Here is a 25,571-nt window from a genome sequence, read left to right as displayed (position 1 = left end):
TTAAATCAATCTCTACTGCTGCATTGCAAGTTGGAGTGATATCACCTTGCCTCCGTTTTCCCTCAACAGCCTATCATTAGAAGGAAGCTAAGAGGATAACAGCACCCAGATCTGCATTGCTAAAAATGCTCCCATCTAGTGATAGATATGATTATAGCACTCAATAGTAAAAATCCAAGTCAAACCCAATTAATAGAAGAAATAGTTTATCTGAAAGCAGTTCCATTGTGAAGTGCTGGCTATTTTTGAAAGCACAGGATCAGACACAATGAGCAAAGATGGCTGCCTACACACCAATGTTACAGATAAAAAATTGCTGGTTCATTTGTTGGTTCAGGAATACAATTTTATATGGTAGAGTGAATTATTTGGAATTTAAACAGTGTAATTTAGAAATAAAAACTACACCATAAAAACCATGACAGAATCCCTTTAAATACAGCGGTACAGCTGAACAAGGCATTCGTTTACCTTTCTTTTCTACACTGAGGAATATAAATGCACTAGAGAAATACTTGTTACCATCAACATAGTAAGAATATTTTTCTCCAAAATACTTAATAGTTCTTGGAGCATTAATGGATCACATCTATGTCTCCAACATCTGCTGCATTTTTATTTATTGATTATTTCTACAATTATAGTGCTGCAGTGCATGTGATAATTATTCTTAGTCAAAGAAAAAAAACGTGTTGCTGCAATTTATGCAAATAGAGTAATATGACGTAAATTGGAGTTAGTTTGTGTAAATTTGGACAAATTAATCTATAAACAAAAAAAAGTTATAGCACTTGTTGACTTGCGGTGTTTAGGCGCTTGTTTTCTCATCAATATCTTCTGAACAAATCCGCTCAGTTATGGGACTACCCATAAACCCATATTTTACTGACCAAAGACACCAAACAAAACTACACTATATGTGTACAGTACACTCTTTAAATTATTGGAATTAGCTATTTAATCCACACCCATCATTTTTTTTTTTTTTGAAGGATAATAAGTTTGTCCACACAGTAAGGTCCATGCAGACTTTGTTTGCAAAGATAAGAGTGGAAGAACTTGTCTGGCCTACACAGAGCCCTGGCCTAAACCCAAATAAACAGCTGTGGGATGCACTGAAATACTAAAAGTGTGCGAGGCCTCAATATTCAGCTTCACTTACCAACCTTGTGCTTATTAATGGAAACCAATCCGACCAAAAATGTTCCGGCATCCAGTGGAAAGCCTTCAAGAAGGTAAAGGCTGTTTTATCAGCAAAGAGAAAAACAACTTAATTTCAATATCCTTGGTTTTGGAACGATTAATAGACATTTAAGCAGTGGCAGAACGACAACATACATTGGGTGCAGCTTAACCAAGTCCTGTCCACCTATAGGACCTGGCAGCTACTGGTGCGAAATGTGCAGTAAACAGGGATATATCAGTAAGGAGAATTGTGGCTTGCGAGTGAAGCCTATGATTAAGGAAGCCATTCCCAAAACCTGTCAGTCCTGGTTGTCTAACAGCCTGTTGCAATAAATTATTGCCATCTGGTGTGTGCTTGAGAGGAAAGGTAGTGAAGGTGCGGGGGGTGATGTGGTGCCATTTTTGTATTTGTGCGATAGTCTGCAATAGAATTAAATAACCAAACATTTTTAAATGTTAAGCATTATTGCTTTTAATAAAAATAAGGGCTCTTATTTCTTTCATTACGTATGAACAATATTTAACAGGAATTACAAAGCTCAGAACCAATTTTATAGCTCTTTGCTTATTATAACCATAGTGATGGAAGGGCACTTATCCATCTTTTGAAGAGACAACAGAAATAGAAGTCTGCTTACTCTAATCCTATTAATTAGAAGATACGCATGCAGACAAACAAGTTGTAGGGAGAATGAGCCATATTTTACCCATTAACTCTCCTACTATTAATATTAGATATTCTTTTATTTTGTTGATGATGGATTACATCTGCCTGCAAATCCCAAGAACGACAGGGTAGCTATTATACTATTTGGATTTTAATATAAATTTGTAGCAAAAATAACTCTATATAGAAATGGACACAAATTCTGATTTTCATTTTAAACCAATGCACAGAATAATATTATAATGGTCATTAGCACTAAAGTACAAAGTCAACCAATACTAAGGCATATAGGGAATGTTGATAAAGTGATTATGGGGTAATGTGCTAACAGGTGCAGCCTTTGCTCCAGCTCCAGTATTCCATAGCTCCAATATGTAGGCAACATTTGTTGAGCTGTTATTTGAAAGCAATCAGCTGATTGGCTCCTTTAGGTTGCTGGGCCTGTAGAGAACTTTGCAGCGGTTATTACATTACCCATAAGATCACAGTTATTCAGGCTGCCCCTCAATACAGTGAGACTAGCTAAATCAAAACTAACAAGTGAAACAATTTTGCAATCTTGTAGAGCCATACATTTACCATATATACAAAAAGCAAGCAATGTACAGAATTTTACAAACGCAAAACAGGCCACAGTTGCTATATAGTGGTTTTAATTAAAACAAAATGCTGCAAACAAAAGAGCTTTCTTTGAATCATACTCCCTGAAACCTTATCTGAGTTAGTGCAACAATACTTTGAGAGTTTTTGGTAGTGTCCTTAACTAAATTTCACTTGAGTAGAGCACGATATAATGATAAGGAATGTTTACTTCCCCTTTCTTGTTCCATGCAGAATATTAAATCCCTGAGACTAACACGAGTTATCCTTGGAACAAGTAAAGATTTTGACAGACCAAGAATTGTTGATCCAGATGCATTTGTCTCCTAGAAACAAAAAGAATGCATGAGGAATTAGTGTTACGATGTAGCTACTGTTCATGAAAGTTCATTGCAAGCATATTTAGCACATATTATCAGGAACTTTGCTACTGGTTCCTGAGAAAAACCAGCACAAGTGTGATCCTCTACACGGATTAGACATACTGCACATGGACAAGTGCATTGCTGACCTGAACTCAACTAAACTAAAGAATACACCCAATTGAACCACAAACCTTGAAAACTAGACCTGCACATATACACAGTAAAGCCAAGGTACCATGGAGTCTCCCAAAAACATCAGACCTAATGTTGGGAGAGAGGTACAGTATGTCATTTTTGGAGCGGTTATTTTAGGGATTTTAAAATCAAAGGTTTACTTTTTAAAAGTGATAATACAGGTGTAGTGGGGTCTGCAGCACCTCCCACCAATCGAAAAACCAAAAACAAAAATGATGTGCAGGGTCAAGTGAAATATAGTAAACGTTTTGAGAAATTTGAGTATGATTAACCTATAAGCATCTGGGATACACAACACAATTTAGCAAATAAATGTGCTCCGCCTGATTGTAATTTTAATACATTTTTCACCCTTAGTTCATTTTAACATATACCAATAAAGGTTAAATTTTATCCTTTTGTTCTTGGGATTTATGGAATATTGAATGGGGTGGTGCAATATTTTGGGTCATTCTTTTTTCTCAATAAAACGTTTACTTTTTTAAAGCACACAAATTAGCTGAAGGATCACATTATGATGGTTATCCCTTTTCAAGTTTTTTTTTTTTTTTTAATTACTTCCCTTCTTCTGCCCCTTTATTGCTTTCAAATGGGGGGCCACGGGTACTGGCAGCCAAAATATTGCTATGTGAGGAAATAATTTTATTGTTGTTACTTTTTTTTTTGCTTATCTCCTATTCGGGCCCTCACCTATTTAACTAAGTCTCTCATTAATCCCACTTTCTGGTTGCTAGAGTAAATTGCACCCAAAAAACAGATAGCTGCTGAACTGCTTAAGAGGAGAGCTGCTGAATGATCAGCTAATAAACAAAATACTACAGTGAATTTTCACTACCTATTACTGCAATCTGGTTTAAATGTGCAATGAAGTATCTTCATATTTAATCTTAGATCTTTATGTACTAAGGCTATACTTCAGTAGTGCACTCTGTACATCTGCATTGCAATTCTTCTCTGACATGTTCTGGCACAAACATAGACCTTGACTTCCAAATGTGCACTGTTCTTGGTGTAGATAAATACGTCTTTATTTAATGGCTTGGGTATAGAATAATCATGCAGTTATAGGCTGGCCCAGACAGTTGATACCTTGTGAGATTTCAGACACTGCATTCTACAGTACAGTTGACATCTACACTTTTACTTCTATTGCCTATGCTTAAAGGAGAACTAACCCCTAAAAATTAATATGGCTAAAAATGGCATATTTTATATATTAAATTTGTTGCACCAGGCTAAAGTTTCAGCTTCCCAATAGCAGCAATGATCCAGGACTTCAAACTTGTCACAGGGGGTCACCATCTTGGAAAGTGTCTGTGACACTCACATGATCAGTGGGCTCTGAGCGGCTGTTGAGAAGCTAAGCTTAGGGGTCGTTGCAAATTGTCAAGCAGAAAATGAGGTCGGCCTGTAATATAAGCTCATGCTACAGGGATGATTATTAAACTCTGATGCTAGTTGCACTTGTTTCTGTGCTGCCATGTAGTAATTATATGTATTAATTATTAATTAGCCTTATATTGTGACATTTATATTCTATGTGTACTGTATATTCTGAGTTGGTCCCTAAGCTCAGTAAGTGACAGCAGCACAGAGCATGTGCAGTGAATCAGCAGAAAAGAAGATGGGGAGCTACTAGGGCATCTTTGGGGACACAGATCTTTATTGCTAAAGAGCTGTGGTTCTCTTGGTCTGGTACAGAAGCCCATTCTAACTCTGAGTTAGTCACCGACTTTAAAGAAATCTTTAAAGTCTATTTACCTAGTTTTATTTTTGCACTGAACAATTAATTCCTTTAATATTCCTTTAATACAAGGATACCAAGTGACCTATTTTTTTCTTACATCATAGAATATCCTTGTATCCTTTGTAAAGCTGCACTTGTAAATAAAGAACCAGAAGGTTTATTGTACAGTATGTTCCCAATTCACAATAAGTATCAGATCTTGTCAGACTAATTTAACTGCCTTCCATGAGGAGATGAGCAGGAACCTAAAATACAGCAATAGCAGTGGATGTAATGTTAAAGACCTAGAGGTGTATTGCAAACCAAATATTTTGAAGCATAAAACTTCACCAATAGAAATTACTTACCAAATTGAATGGGTGGCCCAGGTGCTCCCGGCCCAGATGTAGCGGTGGACATTGAATACTGTATTTATTTTTGTTGATGATAATTAATTGTGCAGAACTATAAGTTCAGGATGCTGCCACACTGAAGATGGATTAGACTAAAAGGGGCAGCAAATGAGGTTCATTGTTCTTTAAAGGAACAATAGCAGCAAATAGCCTGTGCCGTTTCTAATTTTTTTCAGCATTGAATGGCAGCCCCATGGCTACACAGCAGCTTGTTTATATAAACTATAGAGAATTTCTGAAGCAAACACACAAGTGCAGGGCAACAACACATGATATTACTTTAAAAAAAAACAACTAATTTTTTGGTGTTACCGTTCCTTTAGCTGAAAGGGCTCTAGGGATTTTTGTAAATAAGCTGTGCAATTCTAAGCAGTGCCATTCAATGGCTAATAAAGCAAATGAAATACTGTCTTGCTTTAAAAAAGGGCATTAACTTGAGGTGTGAAAACTTTATTTTGTCTCTTTATAGGTCTGTAGTAAGGCCTTACCTCGAGTATACAGTGCACTTTTGGGCTCCACTCCTTAAGAGGGATATAAATGAGCTGGAGAGAGTGCAGATATGTGCAACTAAACTGGGAAAGGGGATGGAAGATTTAAACTATGAGGGTAGACTATTAAGGTTGGGGTTGTTTTCTCCGGAGAAATTATACTTGTGAGATAGAATCAGGCTGAAAAAAGTCCATCAAGTTCAACCCCTCCAAATGAAAACCCAGCATCCATACACACACCCCTCCCTACTTTCACATAAATTCTATATACCCATACCTATACTAACTATAGAGTTTAATATCACAATAGCCTTTGATATTATGTCTGTCCAAGAAATCATCCAAGCCATTCTTAAAGGCATTAACTGAATCAGCCATCACAACATCACCCAGCAGTGCATTCCACAACCTCATTGTCCTGACTGTAAAGAACTCCCTACGTTGCTTTAAATGAAAGTTCTTTTCTTCTAGTCTAAAGGGGTGGCCTCTGGTACGGTGATCCACTTTATGGGTAAAAAGGTCCCCAGCTATTTGTCTATAATGTCCTCTAATGTACTTGTAAAGTGTAATCATGTCCCCTCGCAAGCGCCTTTTTTCCAGAGAAAACAACCCCAACCTTGACAGTCTACCCTCATAATTTAAGTCTTCCATCCCTCTAACCAATTTAGTTGCACGTCTCTGCACTCTCTCCAGCTCATTTATATCCCTCTTAAGGACTGGAGTCCAAAACTGCACTGGATACTCCAGATGAGGCCTTACCAGAGACCTATAAAGAGGCATAATTGAGTTAATGCCCTTTTTTATGCAAGACAGAACTTTATTTGCTTTAGTAGCCACAGAATGACACTGCCCAGAATTAGACAACTTGTTATCTACAAACCCCCTAGATCCTTTTCATTTAAAGGACAAGGCAAGTCTAAAATAGAATAGAAATGCTGTATTTTGTATACTAAATATAAGCATGAACTTACTGCACCTCAAAGCCTAATCAAACAAATGATTTATGCTTTCAAAGTTGGCCACAGGGGGCTGTCATCTTGTAACTTTGTTAAGCATCTTTGCCTGACCCTGCACATGCTCAGTGTGGTCTGGGCTGCTTAGGGATTGTCATAAACAAAGCTGCTTGAATTCTGCATGGCTGGTAAGGCGGGGGCTCCCCCTGCTGTTCATAAGTATGATTGTTTCCCTGCTCAGCAGCTAGGGACCATCTGACAATTCCTATCCACAGCAGTAAATGAAGGGAGAACTTCACTGCATACAGTCAGGTTTCATATAAAAACGGTACACATTTTTTAATTAAAGTATATTGGAGATAGGTTTCTTTTTCATTAAAGAAAGTAAAAATGGGATTTTATTTTTTTGCCTTTCCTTGTCCTTTAAGGGAACTCCCAACACACTTTTTAGTGTACAACTTGCTTTTATATTATTTTCGTCAAAGTGCATAACCTTGCATTTATCAACATTAAACCTCATTTTCCAGTTTTCTGCCCTGTTTCCCAAATTAGACAAATCACTCTGCAAACATGGAGATGGACATGTTACTCTTTAAAAGTACATTAGAGGGAATTATAGACCGATATCCACCATAAAAAAAGATCAATGCACCATATGCCCCCCTTTATATTAGAGGAACAGAACTTTCATTTGAATTAGCATAGGTGGCGCTTCACAGCGAGTATGTGGAATGCCCTGCTGGGTGGCATAATGATGGAAGATTCTATTCTGCTGTAATATTTACGGATGCATAAGAATACAGCACATAGAAAACTAGCATAAGTAATGGGCAATGTGGCTCAAGATTTTAAAAAGGCAGTTAAAACTACAACAATAACAAATTTTACAGGTAAAAAGAGGGTGAAATGAAGGCATTTTTATGAAAATTGAGCAAAAACTTTTACCTAGTGGTATAAGTACATTGCAGTTAGACTACAGGTGAAAGAACAGAGGTGTGTGGCTGCACCATAGGATCCAATAGCAGGAGTTTGGGCATTTTGAAGAGAAGCATGTGTGCTGTGGATGAAATGATAGTAATACAGCACAGCTGCCAGCACAGGGGTGAAAAGAAGGTCAAATCTGCAGGAAGCAGTCGAAAGCCTAAGGCAAAATTCTAATTGAAACACCCCCCGGGGGAGCTGCAGTGAGCAAGCAGTGATGTCCTTCAAACTTCTCAATTAGAGGAAGGTGAAAATATTGTCACATACTAATGGCTGACATTTTGCAGAACAGAAAGTATTCACGTGCGAGGCAAGGAAAAATTCACATCATTTCATTTAAAGGACCTATATGGAGCAAAAAAAAAAGCATTCCACTATATCTGTACAGTGTATGTTCAGCTGTGTGTGTTATACAGTGATCAGCTTCAGAACTGGACTGTATATTATAGTAAAATGACTTTAATGAAGGGGTTTTACTGGAGTGAATGGAAAAGAAATAAACTGGTGATTTCGTTATCTCTCAGCCTGGTTAGTGTCTCCAGGTAAATGGTGGGTCATTCACATACCTCCCAAAATTTTGGAAATAAACAAAGGGAAAAAAAACATTTTTGTGGCCACACCCCCTAATTACCATGTTCATTTGACAAAATTTGGCAGGTTATGAAAGTTTGAAAATATTTCTGTTATTACAGTTTTGCTAATGAAGGTGAATTGCCCTTGAAGCTGAGAGTTTAAGTTTTCCCAAGGGACTTCCTTATCTAAATTGTTATAATTACTTATTTGCTTATCTCAAAATTGTTACCAAAGTATCTAAGTTAAACCTGGTGGCTGTTCTCAGTGCAGAGAAAGTCGGGACTTTTCAGTACAAACACTGGACTGCGGGTTGAGCTGTCAAAAGTGGGCCTGTCCCGCTGAAAACGGGATAGTTAGGAGGTATGTATTCATGAGGTTAAGCCCTTGTAATAACGAAAATCCTAAGCCTGTACCTCTCTGGCAATAGACATTTATGGCATAAAGTGGACCATTAAAGCATTAACTGCTCTGAAGAGCCAAATACTCTTTATGGTACTTTAGGTCCCATACACTCAAGGCCAACATAAATAAATAATGGGCCTCATACTTCTAATTTAACAGGGCCCAACCGGGAGCTCTGCAGTGCTTCTCTGCATTTAAGGGTCAGAAACTTTTAAAGGTTTTTTTTACACTAAAGCTTGGGAGGGAGGCAATGCCTGCAAGTTTAGGGGTCTTTTGGTGGGGGGGGGGGGTTAGTTCTCCTTTAACTTCAGGCAAGCTATGTATTTATGTAATATCCTTTCCCCTTTCTGCCTGTCTTGTAAGAGACAAATGTTGCTCTACATAACAAGTGATAGTTAACTATCCACACACAATACATACATCCCAAGCATTACGAAGGCACAGCGAATCCAATGGTCTCTTCTTCCTTGGCCCGATTGCCGCTAAAGCAGTAAGGTTGGCTTCCCGATATTGTATTTGTTCTAACTCCATTTGCTGCAGCTGAGAAAAAGATATTTTGAAACAATTAAGGTATATCACTACTTATCTTCAGTATTAATTTTTATACAGTGAATAAAGTACCCCCTCGAACGGTTTTTTGGGCTACTTCGACTACGACTTTGAATCGAATGATTCAAACTAAAAATCGTTTGACCATTCGATAGTCGAAGTACTGTCTCTTTAAAAAAAAAAACTTTGACCCCCTACTTCGCCAAGTAAAACCAACCGAGCGTCAATGTTAGGCTTTCTAAGCTTTTTTTGATCATTCGATCGAACGAATAGCGGTAAATCCTTCGACTTCGATATTCAAAGCCGAAGGATTTAACGTCGACAGTCGAGGGTTAATTAACCCTCGATATTCGACCCTAACTAAATCTGCCCCCTCGTGTCACACATATACAGTAGTGTCAATGGCACCACTGTTCGGTCTGAGAGGGATTATTAGCTGTAATATAATGGTAGAACATGGTAATTTCTCAATTTCTAATATTGGGAAAAGCAACTGAAAGCATTTTCTAATGTTTGCCATTACAAATAAAGCTGCAATTATGTATCTTTCATAACATAATCAGTACAAAAAAAAAACAAAAAAAACAACAAGTTGCCACTTGCAGGAAAGCAATGGCTTTATGGGAGATATATTTGTTTTGCTTTAGATTGTACATTAATAGCAATAATGATGTTATTTAAAACATTCATAAACAACCTGCTGCTGGCACCTTGGAGCAAAGTGCAGTAATGTTTGGCAACAGCAAATTTCACAGTTCAAGAGGCACGGTTAGGGAGGAGGTTCACAAAAAAAAAATGTTGCTCTGAAAGTATCTGACTCATTTAGAGAGCAGATCTTCCAAAATTGCATGAAATCACTAGTAACTATAGAAACCAATTTCTTCAGCTCCATATCACGCGTCTCACACCTCAATTGTCTTTATTATCGTCTGCTGTCAGATCCTTAATCAGAAATGTGAACAGGCTTGATGATTTATTCAGCAGGGGAATGAAACTGTAGGTCAAGTGAAAAAATATTACACACCTCTCGCTCTCTCCCTTCTCCTGCCCTAGGTGCTTTTATTTCATTCTGATCCAAGCAGCTCGGGGTGAATTCTAGCAAGCTTCAATATTAAGGCTCAATTAAAATAAGCTCTAATTAGTGCAGCTTTTTTTCCCCCTCTCCGGCAAGAGAAGTCAGGAAATGGATATTGGGAAATGGAGAGGAGGGGGGTCAAAAAAAATGGAAGAAAGAAAACAGCTACCGAGTAAAAGACTGCAGACATAAATGAACGTATTTGTTGGTTTGTACAGTTGCTATGCAGAGGCCTCTGGGAGTAAAAGCTTAACCAGCCTAAGCTATAAACTAAAACCCCTGCAGCTAAACATGAACTGAGAGAAAACAAGGGCTCCATCTCAGAGCTCAAAACTGCTGGGTTCAGAAAATTAAAAGCCTCAGGCATTTTCCATTTAAAACGAAATCCCAGAACCGCCTCGCAGCCAAGAATTATAAGCAGTATCAGATTTACAAAACGAACAATTACCCTGGAAAAATGTAGCCTATTGTACAGTCCCAGATGCTAAAACCTAAAGTGCTTTCCTCTTTCTCGTTTAATCTCAAGGTTCTTCACACAGACATGGCACATGTCTAAATAAGCCTGCAAACAAAGTATGATCATGTGTACCTGTTATATGTTCTAAATGCACATAAAGTATACGCACAGATCTCGGCGTTCATGTTTTTCTATCTATGGCTGCAAAGCCTAATTTGAAATGTTGCCCTTTCCTTTGGCTGTTCCTGTCCTTCCCCGAGGCCCATATAAATGGCATGCAACAGCAAAACAAACTCTGACCTAATTGCCAGGAAAATAAGCTTCCAACATTATAATAACCCATTCACCTCCACAAGGTTTTGGGACAATATGTCTATGCCTAGCTCCAGCCCTGAAATGTACTAAAGCCATAACTCATTTAAATGGGAGATGCCAAACTTAATTGCCTTACCTCTTTGGCCTTTTGCTTTAACTTCAGCTGCTCAGGATCCTCCCTATTTGATCGACTCTATGAAGACAAACAAAAAATACACATGTGTATATATTTTACAAATCTCTAGAACAGAGATCATAGGGCACAAAAGCTGCTGTGGAACATTATGGTATGGATTCTGGGAGCCGCAGTTCAACTATAGTTACACTACAGGATAACCTGTGCCATTCTGTAGAACAGTTAAATAATACACAAAAAACATTTGGCAAACTAAGGGAACATACAAATACATGCCACATTCTTCAGCCTGCATCAGCCATAAAATATTTAAAGCATGACAATTTTCTCAAGAGATTCAAATGTTTTACTGAGGGCAGAGTGTGCCTCAGTCCAGGATTTGTAAGACTTTGTTCATGCATTTTTTTTTTATTCATGTTTTCCATATAGACTGAGTGCCGGAGATGAAGCCTGGAGGAAATAGCAAGCTGAAAGAGATGCCTATGTTATTACACAGGTTAAGTCATGGCATGACCCTGCCTGCACTGAACTCTGCTAGTCTGCCATGGAAACAACACTATTCAGTCACCAGTTCTGAAAATGAGAGAAACTGAATGCACTTAAGAATAAACTTTAACAAAATAACTTTTTAAACGTGTAACCAGATATATGGCAATGTTAAGCTAGAGGATCAAACATGGAGAATATGAAATATGGATTTTTTTTCTTCATCTTTTAAACTCCACAAACCATACACTTTTTTTTCTTCTTAAAATATATGCTATAGAGGTGCATACACAAAACAAAGATGAATTACAATAAATACAACTGTGAAGTCTTCACTTCTTTGGAGAGTTCACCAAATGAGTGCAACTTTAACAGATGTGGTCAGTCAATAAGCTCCCACTCAGACAACAGTCTCTAGCCAATCTGCAATATGAAGATATATATATATATATATATATATATATATATATATATATATATATATATATATATATATATATATATATATATATATATATATATATTGGGTTTCTTAAAAAATGTGTGCAGTCAATAATAATACTATCAGAAGTTATTTTGGGCTTTATGCCAACCAAGATACAGTAGCACCACTCAAGATTGCCCAACCATTTACATAAATGGCAATCGATTCGACCTGCAAATTCACTCTCAGGCCCGGCAGTTGTTGCTCAGAAGCACTGACTGCTGCGTTTCTGATTGAAAAATGTCTGACCCTCAAGTGTACCTGCAAGTCAGGAATATTACCTGATAAGTGAATAGGGAGCCATTTTATTTTGTCCTACTACAAGTGACACTTAGAATCTTGGGTTAAAGATTTAGACCTACCTTGGCTGCTCTAAGCAGCATTTCCCGTTCCTCTTCATTCCTTCGTTGTTTCTCCAAGTGCTCCAGCTGCTCAAGAAACTTCAGTTGTGCTCGTACATCTGAATATTTGAGATATCGATCAATTTGCTGAAATAAAAAAAATTATTGATATTAAAAGCTGGATGGTATGACTAATTTATAGCAAAAAGGAAAAAATATTGTCTTGCTACGCAGATGAAAGGTCAGGACAAAAGTTTTAGCTGGTTTGAGGTTAGAACAGAAAACGCATTTATGTAAGTACCCCATTGTCATTAGTAACCCCTGGTGGGGGGTTGTATGTAGATTTATAAAGGACATGCTGATACTACACAAATTTCTCTCTCCTCTTCCAATCTCAACCCAGATATTTAAAATCAGGTGTCTTTGCGGTTTGCCAGACGTAATTCTCTCTCTTAAGAAATACTGCTGCCAGGCTTATACACCATATCAACTAATCTTACTCTGCCATGCCACTCTCCACTTTTCAGGACTTTCAAAACAGATCACAACTTACTGTAGCTCAGAACTTAGCTCCAAACATTCACCAAACCACTCTTTATGCTCTTCAAGTAATCCACTCCTCAGCGCCTCACTTGTTATACTCTGCCTTCCAAATTTCATTACAGCTGCACCAAATCTCTGGAATTCCCTCTCATGTTCCATCAGACTCATAAATAAAATAATCCCAGAATGCAGCATGCTAACTGGAAAAATTCACAAAGACATTTGTGTACTTCTAGCTTCTCAGAGCAGCGTCAACATTTTATTGTATTAGTAAGAATGGCCATTTTGAGCACAAGCTGTGGCCATTTACAGAGAAGCATCACAAATGTTGTAAGTACAGTCATTTGCAATGCTATCCCCTGCTAGTTTAATGAATGGCATCTCCTTTGAATTTGTTGTCTATTCTCTGTATTGTCTACACTTATGTCAATACAAATGAGGAGCTCTAGATCCCCATGACCTGAAAATTACTGTCTTTGGAAAGAAAGGTCATGGCATCCATTTAGCGTGTAGTAGAACACTTAAGATACAGTGTTCTGTGATTTGCTTTTCAACTGGGTAGTTATGTCATATTACATTGAAAAAATAAATCAAATAAATGGCACTCACACAGTGTAAGTTTATATTATACTTTGGTGCTAATTCTGGCCTGTACTGAGGTTTTTTTCTTAATGGGGATTAAAGTAAGAAGATATGCGAGTAGCTTCTAGCCCCAGATTGCCACTTAGTTGAGCTGGTATGAATAAACAAATGAGAATCAAGAGCTGAATGCAATCAAAAGGCCATGTTCAATATAACTGTATGTAAAGCCAAGGTAGCACTTTTCTACATGTAGTTGCATCATTCACAAGGCATCAGTTATATTTAACATGTACACATGTATTGTGTAGGTGCCATTAGGAAGTAATGGCAGTACTCCATTTTTTTTTTGTAAGCCTATGTACCTGGCTACACATTGGAGCTGGTAAACTTGTTGGTGTGGTGTAGGTAGGGTTCAGATGTTGGTTTGCTTATATCACGGTTGTATGCAGCTGAGGAAGGCTGTTATGCTGAAACATGTTACTCCTGCAATAAACACAATGATGGTATGATTTACACTGTGCTCTCCGGGTTCAGTTTTACTTTATTTGTAATCTAATGCAACAGACATGGGGTTGCTACCTGTTGAGAGGCACTACACTACAGAAAGAGGACCAGCTTCAATTCTGAACTGATATTTATTGTATTTAGGCAACACATTAAAAGGCTTTGATTGTGTATAGATGTGTACAGAGGAAAATAAAGAGTTATTTTTGATATCTTTCTTTTACAACCCACCCCCTTTTAAATTCGACCACTTTTAAGTGGGCAACACTGAACAAATCAACATTTCCTTAACTCAAACAATTATCTATTTTCTTATGGATACACCTTATAAGATTGTGGAACATGTTGCTTTAGCCCATCTCCAATTTGCTGTGGGTTATTTCTGGGAGATATTTCCAACACTGACAACTAGTGATGGGCGAATTTGCGCGATTCGCCGCCAGCGAATAAATTCCCGAAACGCCCGCGAAAATTCGCAGAAAAAATTCGCCGGCGTCGAATTTTTTTTTTCCGAAAAAACGGACGCCGGCGTCAAAAACGGGCGCCGGCGTAAAAAACGAGACGCCGGCGCCGTTTCGCTAATTTTTCGGCGTTTCGCGAATTTCGCGCGAAATTTGCGAATTTTTCGGCGAAGCAAAATGGCGCAAATTCGCCCATCACTACTGACAACTTATCCAATTGGGCTGCACTACTGCAGAATTATGGGGCAAGAAATGGCCCATGAACAAAACTGCACAACATTTTGCAGAGGGGAACATACATTTGCTATAGATCGGAGTCAACCATAAAGTTTAGCTTTGTGAGTTTAGGAACCCAACAGATATATAGACACACAGACAATATTAACCTCAGGTGTATAAATATATATAATACACAAAAGCTATGAATATCTTGTAAATTATATCCTTATAAACGGTGAGTTCTGATGTCATCAGTTATAAACGGTGAGTTCTAATGTCATTTCTGTCACATGACTCACTGAAACTTGTGTATTATAATAAATGAAACTATAATATTATTATTATAATTATGTATTATAATAAATGAAACTCCTCGGTAACTTATAATATCCTTATATTCTACAAGAGGGGGTACTTTATTCACTATATATTTTTTGTTATCTACTGGATATCATAGGACTGGTTTTAATCATAATGTGGACTAATTAATGCGTGGATGTTTTTATCGCTCCCAGGAATTTTTGTTCGCTTACATCTCTACCTACTGATATGATAAGTATGATAAACTGTGTCACAACATATGTGGGTTCTTGAAGCAGTTTCTTTGTGTACATTTATACATATTTCAACTGTTACAATTGCAGCCTGTTCAACCCATGCTCAAACTGAGCTGCAACCATCTTCTAGTTAGAGAAATATTTCCCAAAATATCTTCTAAAAATCCCACATGAGACCACAGTTATTGTCTCATATTCTTTTGTTCTTCTGCATTTAAAGAGACGTATAAAGTCTGTATATTTGGTGTGCTCTAATCAAATTGCACGCTTACTTGATGAAGGGCAAATATCTGCCAACAATAAACAATGCATTAACCAAAGCCACTTGGCAAATGGCGTAGGAATCAAGTGTTTTTGTTTGAAACATTTACTCTGATGCAATGCTAATCTCAAATGTAATGTTACAAATAATGCTGAGAAGTTCCACTTCGTTGCAAGGGGTCACTGATTGCCATACCAGGTTACACATGTGCCAGTGTCTCATTTTATAAGGAATTATGGAAATCTGGTTTCTAAAGAGCATGTTATTTTAAGATTAGCAAGGTCAACTAGTGGGATTATGCTCTCCAGGAATCTTTCCTGAAGACACCCAAAATAAAGTCCACTCAATGCAATGCACCAAAAATAGAATGCCCTGCATTAGCTAACAAAAAGGTGTTGTCCCTCTCACTCATGGGGTGAGGAACTAATGTCCTAACCTTTACAAAACCCAATAAATGTTTCCAACTTTAAAATCAGTAAGGTTTTCTTTTAGGATTTCAGCTCCTGTTTGCCCCTATGCTATGTCAGACACCAGCAAAGCTCAGTTAAAGTTAGTAGGAGTCCCAGGACCCACTTACCACACAATACCGTATACCGAAGCAGGTGTACTGATTACACAGACAATATAGAATCGACATAAACTTGAGTTTAGTGTAGAATCTTAACGTCTCACCCACTCCAACAGGACTATAATTATTAATGGGAATCCACATTATCAGGGAAAACCCATAGTACCATTACTAAAACATAACTTTGAATTACTATTAAATAAAATAAACCAGAGAGGGCATGCAACACAACACTAGAGTTAAAAGCAATCAAAATAATGACATGCAGTAATCCTAGTTTGGTATACAAAAAAAAAAAAAAAATATCTATACGTCACACTGACATGAAGCAACAAGCCAATTAAAGCTAGTGGAATATTACTAGTCTTAAATTGTGGTATAGGTATGAAAACTGCTTTCTATGAACTACCACACAATGTGGATAAACTCAATGCATTAGACTAGGCAAAATAAACAAGTCCTACTCCGTCTGTCATTGAATATCATCCTATTGTCAGACAAACCTAGCAATAGCACCTATGATATAACCTAAACCTGGTCTCAATATTTGCACTGAGCATGGGCCAGGGCACATTAGAATTCAGGGAATCTTGATAGTTCATAGTCATTAAACTTAAACTTAAATAGAGCCATCACCTTTACAATGATAGGCTCTGGTTTCTTGGTGGCACCCACACCGGTTTCCAATAAGAAGCAATACAGAGAACAATTCTGAATTTCATTCAAGACTCTGCGCCTCAATGAGAGCAACTTGCCACATCCTTGCCTGAAAACACATATGTGTACAACAGGGTGGACTATAGTCTATAGTAATGATGTGCAAACCGGGCTGATACCCACGGGTCAGACAGGTTTGGGCCGACTCCTGCACAACTTCTGTGGGTCGCAGGTGGGTTTGGGTTGAGCACTTCCTTCCATTCTCCCTCCGCCCGTGACCTTCCTGTTCTGGCTGTGTTTACTAATAGGGGAGTGCCTGCCTTGCCCCCACCCCTTTTGTGACATCAGAGATGAATGGGTAAGTAGCGGGAATATAAATAGAGCACTTTGAAACATGCACTTCTAAGCACAAGATTTCTTGACTTTCTCTGACAGCCACATGACTATTTATTAACTATAAGCCGCTGCTGCATTTCTTATTTAAATTATACTTAAAGGGATACTATCATGGGAAACAATTTTTTTTCAAAATGCATCAGTTAATAGTGCTGCTCCAGCAGAATTCTGCACTTAAATTCATTTCTCAAAAGAGCAAACAGATTTTTTTATATTTAATTTTTAAATCTGGGGCTAGACAGTCAGTTTCCCAGCTGCCCCCAGTCATGTGACTTGTGCTCTAATAAACTTCAGTCACTCTTTACTGCAAGTTGGAGTGATATCACCCCCTCCCTTTCCCCCCAGCAGCCTGATGATATAACAATGGGAAGGTAACCAGATAACAGCTCCCTAACACAAGGTAACAGCTCCCTGGTAGATATAAGAACAGCACTCAGTAGTAAAAGCCATATCCCACTGCGACACATTCAGTTACATTGTGTAAGAGAAACAACAGCCTGCCAGAAAGCAGTTCCATCCTAAAGCGCTGGCTCTTTCTGAAAGCACATGACCAGGCAAAATGACCTGAGACGGCTGCCTACACACCAATATTACAACTAAAAAAAAAAAAAAAAAAACACACTTGCTGGTTCAGGAATTAAATTTTATATTGTAGAATTATTTGCAGTGTAAACAGTGTAATTTAGACAGAATCACTTTAACAAAGCAAATAAATAAGATGTACAGTATTTCTAACATTCACATTAAAATATTTGTACACTGAAATACTATCCTACAAATGAAAATGTTGCATTTAGTTTTCCAAAGTGAAATTTCCGTTACCTTGTAATTGGTAGATCTGTGTTGTGCTGCTAAAGTCAGCTTTTCAATAAGGCCCCGTAATCGTTCCTGTGTCGCATGGGAGACCAAGTTCATAACATCAGAGTTAAGTTCCTTAATGTCATGCCTTTTACCTGTGCAAGCAGAGAAAATCCATTACATATTTTAGTGAAAGCTTATAATTGAAATAATTAGCACAGCGGGTTTTCTGCTCCCTCTAGAAGACATATCCATTAAGAATAGAGGCTTGCAGATTATGATTTGCCTGCTAAAGTAACAACTTCAAAGATACAAGACATTGTGTTAATAAAACTTAGCCTGCAGCTTTATAAAACCAAGGCAATTTTTTTTAATAAACCTTCAGAATATATTTCTTTCCAAGGTCACTTTTAGGACATTCAAAAGAGGAAAACATATCATGGTTCTGAGATAGATTGTAAGCCTTAACAATCCAATCCTCTGCTAATTGTGATACTTATAATTGAATCTCTTTTTTTTTCTGAAATATCAGAAATATAAATATTAATGCACAGACACACATGTATCCGTGTCAAATGTAAAAAAAAAAAAATAGAAACACACTTAGATGTGTTACAATGTGCAAAGCCAGTCCCTATAATAACCCACAGTGGTCTACTTGCTTTTCTCTTTTCCTAAAATTCACTGCAATAAGTGGACACCATAATAAAAATAGATTCATGTAATGACACCAGGCCATCTCATCATGTAAGGATTCTTTATGTTCTGTACATGGCAGTAGCTGCCACACCAAAAGAAAGACCAAAAGACTAGAAACAGTTGTATATTATGGGCAACGCCTCTTTGCTCTGTCGCCCTTTTTAACAGCAATCATATGACATGGGTTAAGGGCTTTAGAACTTTTGTAATTGTTTTAGGCATCCATGGGTGCATATATAGAAAAAAAAAGCAGCCCTGTGTGAGCAATTGTAACTAGTGATGGGTGAATAAATTTGCCTGGCGCAAATTTGCGACAATTTCTGTTTTTTTCCCACCGGCAAATAAATTCGAGAAACTCCAGCGAAAATTGACCGGCCTCCAAAAATTTTGGACGCGCGTCCGAAAGTTGCTCAAGTCAGAACCGCCGCACGTCAACATTATTTGGACGCCCATTGACTTTAATGCCAATGTCAAAATTGACACGGGCGTCAATTTTCGAGTTTCACAAATTTTTCGAGAAATTCACTCACTAGTTTTAACAGGTGGATTTTCTTTCTGTCAATGCAAACAAAAATGGTGGAATTTGCATTTTTAACACCTGCGGAGAAACACATAGGGCAAATTCACTAAAGGGCAAATTTTGACCAGCATCCTCTTTGCCACACTTCACGCCACTTCGCCGGGCGCAAATTCATTACCACTATGCTAATTCACCAAAATGTGAAGTTGCGTCTCAGCAACCGTACACTGCCGAATTTTGGTCTTTCTTTACTTCGGCTGTGGGAGCATTTCATAGCGAATTTTCACTAGCGTTCATTTCTGCCTAGTGAAACTTCCCTAGCACTCTCACGCTTAGGTAAATTTGAATAGGGCAGGTACCTAATCGTATGGACGTCTTTATTAGTAATGTTGGTGCAAATGGTTGAAGTGGCCACTTTTTAATACGTATGTCCAATGAGCCATAATAAAGACATAAGATATCCTCTAATGCCCTACACATGAGCCCACCCTTAAACAAATGTGGCATGCGCGTCAAATTAGATAAAAAAAAAAAAGAAAAGTCACCAGCGGTTTTTACAACTTTAATGCATTTCTGGCATACAGGATATAATGAAGACGTAGCTTTGTTTAATCAGTTTGCCTGGTCTGAGGTGGTGAAGTAAACTCTGATGAAAGAGGTAACATTCGCAATTTACTGAATTTGCGGAATAACGACCGTTCGTCAAAGTGAAAGATCGCCTGGCGATCCAGTGCGAGCAAACGCTAGTGACCGTCTCGTTTGCTAGCGAATTGTCCTCTACACCTGTTAGTGAATTGGCAATGTCCCTGCAGATGGGATTTCTGTCAAACCGACGCTAGCGTTAGCCACTTCACCTTTTTTAACAGTGACATTTTAAGCTACAGAGTACATTTCTTCTCCATCTTACCGATGTCTAAAATTCTGTTTTGCAATGCAGATGTAAAAAGAAATGGCTCGTCTTTGCATGACCGAATGACTGCACCAACCAGTTCTGAGTTGGCAGCCAATATGCAGGCACTCTCCTCAATAAGATTAACACCAGCCATAGAAGTAACATCATTGATATCATCTTCTTCTCTACAGCCAAACAAGTAAAAAAAAAAACATTGTGAGGAACGTGTATTAAAAATACTTGCCTTATTGCTACAGAATAATTGAAATCATATGAATATTGATTTAGGCACTGGTATCTAAGAAATGTCAACAATATATTTCACATTCTCTTAGGACACAGGCAGGAAGTCAAATTGAATACAGAGTCTACTACAAAGTTGCAACCCATAGCACATAATCAACATGTTTGCTTTCAAACAGATAAGCAGGAACCTACTGATTGCCTCCCAAGGGGTAGTAGACCTTGTGTAAAAGTAGTTTTATCTATCATCTCACATTTTGTGCTATCTATATTGCAATTGGTCATTAGCCCGGTTATCATTTGATCTAAACAGATTTTATAGGAGCCTGTGTTGGCTCACCACCGGGTACATCAGCTTATATACAATTCAAAATATAGGGATTGCATGCCTGCCACATGTCTGAGATTTTACTTAAAATCCCATATTTATCCTTGTGTGGCTAAATAAAGGCTCTATCTACATAGATTCTACTTTCTTGTCATCTGGTCCTTTAAGAGTTGACTGGCAGCTCTTAGGGGAACTACAGAGTTTATTTATGTACCGCCCAGATGGTTTAGTTCACTTATCAGTTTAATTAGAAACAGATAAGGCACTTTGGTCATGGGCAAGCAATATGGAACACACACATACTATATTGGGCAGGGAACCTTAAATTTAGAAAAGTAGACAGCTGTTTTAAATGGAGAAGCTCCCCCTTCCTAGAAATTGGAACCTGAAAGGTTCATGTAAGCATTACAATTTATTTTCACGACTGTGAACACATCAGCTCCTTAAATATGTACCCACCACAGGCCTTTTGCTTATTGAGGGTGGATGGTGGGCACATTGTAAGGGTCTCAAACATACAGCACCATCACCAAATATATTCAAAAGTATCATTCCTAATTTGATGCAGTTATAGTACAGATATGGGACCCATTATCCAGAAAGCTTGGGACCTGTGTTTTCTGGATAACAGATCTTTCCATAATTTGGATCTATATACAATAAGCCTACCAGAAAATCACATAAACATTAAATAAACTCAATAGGCTGGTTTTATTTAAAATAAGGATTAATTATATCTTAGTTTGGATCAAGTAATCATAAAAAAATTGGATTTGGATAAAATGGAGTCAATGGCTCTGTAATTCAGAGCTTTCTGGATAATGGGTTTCATGATAATGGATCACATACCTGTACCATTACTGTGATTAAAAGGGGTCCAGCATTCACTACCCATTAGCAGTATCATCCTCCACATTAAAGGGCAGACATTCGATATAGTTATGCAGCCCAAGTGCCATGGAATTTAGCCGTTCAGCAGGAGACTAAAGTAAATATTATCTAGGGATGCACTGAATCCAGGATCCGGTTCAGGATTCGGCCTTTTTCAGCATGATTTGGTCAAATCATTCTGCCCGTCCGAACCAAATAATTTGCATATGTAAATCAGGGGCAGGGAGGGAAAGTGTTTGAGATTTTGTCACAAAACAAGGAAGTAAAGAATGTTTTCCCTTCCCACCCCTAATTTACATATGCAAATTCGGATTGGTATTCGGCCGAATGGGATTCGGGGGTTGGCCAAATCCAAAATAGTGGATTTGGTGCATCCCTAAAAGGTCTCATGCAAAAAATAAACTCAGAATGGCTTAAGCATCTACTTTGTTTGCAGGGACGATTTATATTTTTTGGGGTCTCTATATGCTACATCATTGGATAATCATATGTGGTATTGTGGTATTCAGAAGGTTTTTTTGGACTGCCTTTAATATCCTGTAATTGTAGCCAAATGCACATGGGGGATATTGTCCTCTATCTTTTGAAGAAGTGTTTTAAAGTAATGAAACTATAATAATAATATAATACTATAAATAATAAACTGTTGCACTGCAATGATAAAACGGGTGTGTTTACTTCTGAAACACAGCTATAGATGCTGTGTATACATGGGGGCAGCCATTCAAAGCTGAAAAAGGAGAAAAGGCACAGGATACACAGCAGATAACAGATAAGCTCTGTAGTATACAATGGGATTCTTCAGAACTTATCTGTTATATATTGTGTGCCCTGTGCTTGAATGGCTGCCCCCCATACCTACACAGCAGCTTGTTTATATTTTTCTCAAGCAAACACACAAGTTTTACCAGTGCAGGTTAACAGTACATTATATTGTCATTCTTTACATCACTAATTTTGTTGGTGTTACTGTCCCTTGAAAAACAAAGATTTCTAACTAAAACTAGTTAAATGCCACAATGTAGAATGCAATGGGGTGCCTACTACAAAATAGACTGTAGAAACATATACTGGAATCAACCACATGGTTTGGCCTTCCAATTTAAAGCATGCTGAAACTTTGAAAGTTTTTTTTTCTATTCCTGGGGGTTTTTGACCTATGCAAGTCAGAAATCACCATAAAACTTCGTATTTGGTATTGGCATGCTCAAGGGGTATGGGGCTTTGAAAATCTGTTGTGTTTTCAAGCATATTAAGTGTGGAATTACACACTGCTTCAAGCATTTTTAGAGAGCTTATTATGAAAGATTTAAAAAACAAATATATATATTTATTTGCTGAACTATTAGTGGAATAGTGAAGCGATTTATGTCGTTACTGCAGTTCCACTTGTAATTCCACACTTCATGGTTTTCAGTCCCTTTTTTGTAAATGGTCGTCGAGCCTGAAACTCAAATCTCACATTTCGCTATGTTGCCAAAAGTATCTGGAAACACTTTTTGGCCAAAATAATCTGAACACCCCTTCCATGAATGCATTGCCTCCATTGGAACACTCACTGCAGGGTTCCAAGCTGACTCTGGAAGGAATGTTAGCATAAGAACTATAGTGCATAGAGCAAGTTTTATTTTTAAAAACAAGCAGCTACACACAAGCTTCACATCACTCAGAAGCAAATCCAAACTTTGGCTGGAGTGGTGCAAAGGTCTCTACTATTGTACTTTAGATCAATGCACATGCTGGATCCAAACCCAGAATGATACCCGACTAAGGGGCAGATTTATATGTAAGAGCGTGCACCAAAGAAAAGTTCCCCCACTTTCTCTCCATTCCAATGGGATTTTTACAATTGTATTTATTGATCCTATGATTAAGGGATTCATTCCCGAAACGCGTAAGGTTCTACAGCAGTAACCCCAATAAATCCTATTCCAGAAGTGCCGTCTTCTTGTTTCAAGTTCACTGGATGTATTTATTGATCAGTGAATGTTAGAAATCACCATTTAATAAATATGCTTCTCAAAATCCCATAGGAAATGAGCTCCAAGCTCCCATTTTGATAAATCTGCTGCAAAGTGTTGACTAATGCGGATTATTTAGGAAGAATAATATGTAGCCTTTGTACGGTGTGGGCTGGTGGTTCCTGTAAAAGTACGGTAAACCTTTGTTGGTTAGTTGGTATGGGTACTAGATGTGGGCAAGCGAAGATTTTCTTTACAAAAGCTAAATAATTCAAAAACCACAAAAAAAAAAAAGGCCAGTTACAAAATGGCTTTTAATATCACTGACTGATCACACTAAAAGTTATATCAATAATAAATTACATCTTTATATCTAAAGCAGACTTCTGTTACTTTTTAACCCTGGCCAACTAACAGCAGTCAATTGCAACGGATCACTCGGACACTCATCATTGCATTTGGATTGGTCTTGCTGGGTGATAAAGGAATACACAGATTTTTTTTTATTTCGATATTTATGAAAATCTTGAAACTGGAAACATTTTAAAGAGCCATATTGTGAAAAAACAGGATGTGTCATTGCATTATACCCTTTTAAATATAATAGGAATTTGCTTTAAAAAGTAGTGCTTGGGGCCGATTTATTGAAAATTTCCTCAGAATCCCTATCGGTTTCACTTCCTGCTGCCTCCTTTCCCAGGCTTTGCAGGGGAACCCAGCACACTGCACTGTAAGACAGGAACAAATCAGCAGCTTGGCTGACCTAATAGGAACCCGAATCCTGCCTTGTGCAACTGCAGGGCTGTGATTGGCATTCCCTCCTACTGTGCTTCTGGCAGGGACCATTAGAATAAATTTGTATAGTTGATAATATTTCATGTGTGTAATATATAAACACAGATAGAGGTGTTGATTTTATGGAACAAGCACATAATAAAGGTATTCATTTTATTTATAACTATATTGTGATTGCCCACGACCCTCTGTATTGACATCTATTATGTAGCGTTTAGTGATATTAGTTTTAGAGGATGGGGTACCGCTCATTAATTTGGGAGGTTATAGTTAGTTCTAATTACGCTGTGTTAGACGTAGTTTAAAACACAGACAGGCACAATAGCATATATAGCTCTAATAAGGGGGGGGGCGATATTTTTAAAGATAATGATTATTTTTTTTGCCATACAGTGAAACTAGCATCATATATTATTCATGACTGACCAACAGACTGGCAGGGATTTTCAGTTATGCCATATGTCCCTTTAAGCAAATAATAATCTTTAAAGGGATACGGTCACGGGAAAAATCAGTTAGTGCTGCTCCACAGAATTCTGCACTGAAATCCATTTCTTAAAAGAGCAAACAGATTTTTTTATATTTCATTTTGAAATATGACATGGGGTTAGACATATTGTCAGTTTCCCAGCTGCCCCCAGTCATGTGACTTGTGCTCTGATAAACTTCAGTCACTCTTTACTGCTGGTACTGCAAGTTGGAGTGATATCACCCCCTCACTAACCCCCCCCAGCAGCCTAACAACAGAACAATTGGAAGATAACTGCTCCCTGGAAGATCTAAGAACAGAACAGCAAGTCCTACTGCAACACATCCAGTTACATTGAGTAGGAGAAACAACAGCCTGCCAGAAAGCAGTTCCATCCTAAAGTGCTGGCTCTTTCTAAAAGCACATGGCCAGGCAAAATGACTTGAGATGGCTGCCTGCACACCACTATTACAACTAAAAAAATATGTGCAACAGAATTGGGACTTCACCCCCTGCCCATGTAGTTCAAATATACTCGATTAGAATAGATTACACCTGAGCATGTAATAAAATAAAAGGCATATAAAAAAATTTTTATTCATCACTATGCCAAACACCTTAGCGAAAACCAATTAGAAATTGAGCAGCGCTGCATGTGGAAAAGGGATCCCTTGATATAAATCTTTATTTTATGCACTAGTGCAAAAAATACAGGTACGTACCGCTGCACCGGATGTGGGGATCCCCTCCTGGAGGTCTGTTACGGAAAGATTGCTACCTAATGCTGACATCACACGGAGCCATAGCGAAGACGCTATTGCACGGAGCCACAGGG

At 37.9% G+C, this 25,571-nt stretch overlaps 1 protein-coding gene across 2 annotated transcripts in view; it reads right to left on the bottom strand.

Annotated features, from left to right (window-relative positions):
* Window positions 1-1,985: 1,985 nt before the first annotated feature.
* taf4b.S (TATA-box binding protein associated factor 4b S homeolog) overlaps window positions 1,986-25,571 on the bottom strand; it is a 40,177-nt gene continuing 16,591 nt past the window's right edge. For both annotated transcript variants that reach the window (XM_041567854.1, XM_018223677.2), the window contains exons 10-15: window positions 20,065-20,234; window positions 17,963-18,093; window positions 12,413-12,538; window positions 11,081-11,137; window positions 8,969-9,088; window positions 1,986-2,778 (exon numbers count right to left, since the gene is read on the bottom strand). In XM_041567854.1, coding sequence (XP_041423788.1) covers window positions 2,623-2,778; window positions 8,969-9,088; window positions 11,081-11,137; window positions 12,413-12,538; window positions 17,963-18,093; window positions 20,065-20,234 — 760 coding nt within the window. In that variant the 3' untranslated portion in view covers window positions 1,986-2,622. The remainder of the gene's footprint in view (window positions 2,779-8,968; window positions 9,089-11,080; window positions 11,138-12,412; window positions 12,539-17,962; window positions 18,094-20,064; window positions 20,235-25,571) is intronic.

Source organism: Xenopus laevis, chromosome 6S (genome assembly GCF_017654675.1).
Source record: "Xenopus laevis strain J_2021 chromosome 6S, Xenopus_laevis_v10.1, whole genome shotgun sequence".
NCBI lineage: Eukaryota > Metazoa > Chordata > Amphibia > Anura > Pipidae > Xenopus > Xenopus laevis.
This window is presented reverse-complemented; position numbering and strand designations above follow the sequence as displayed.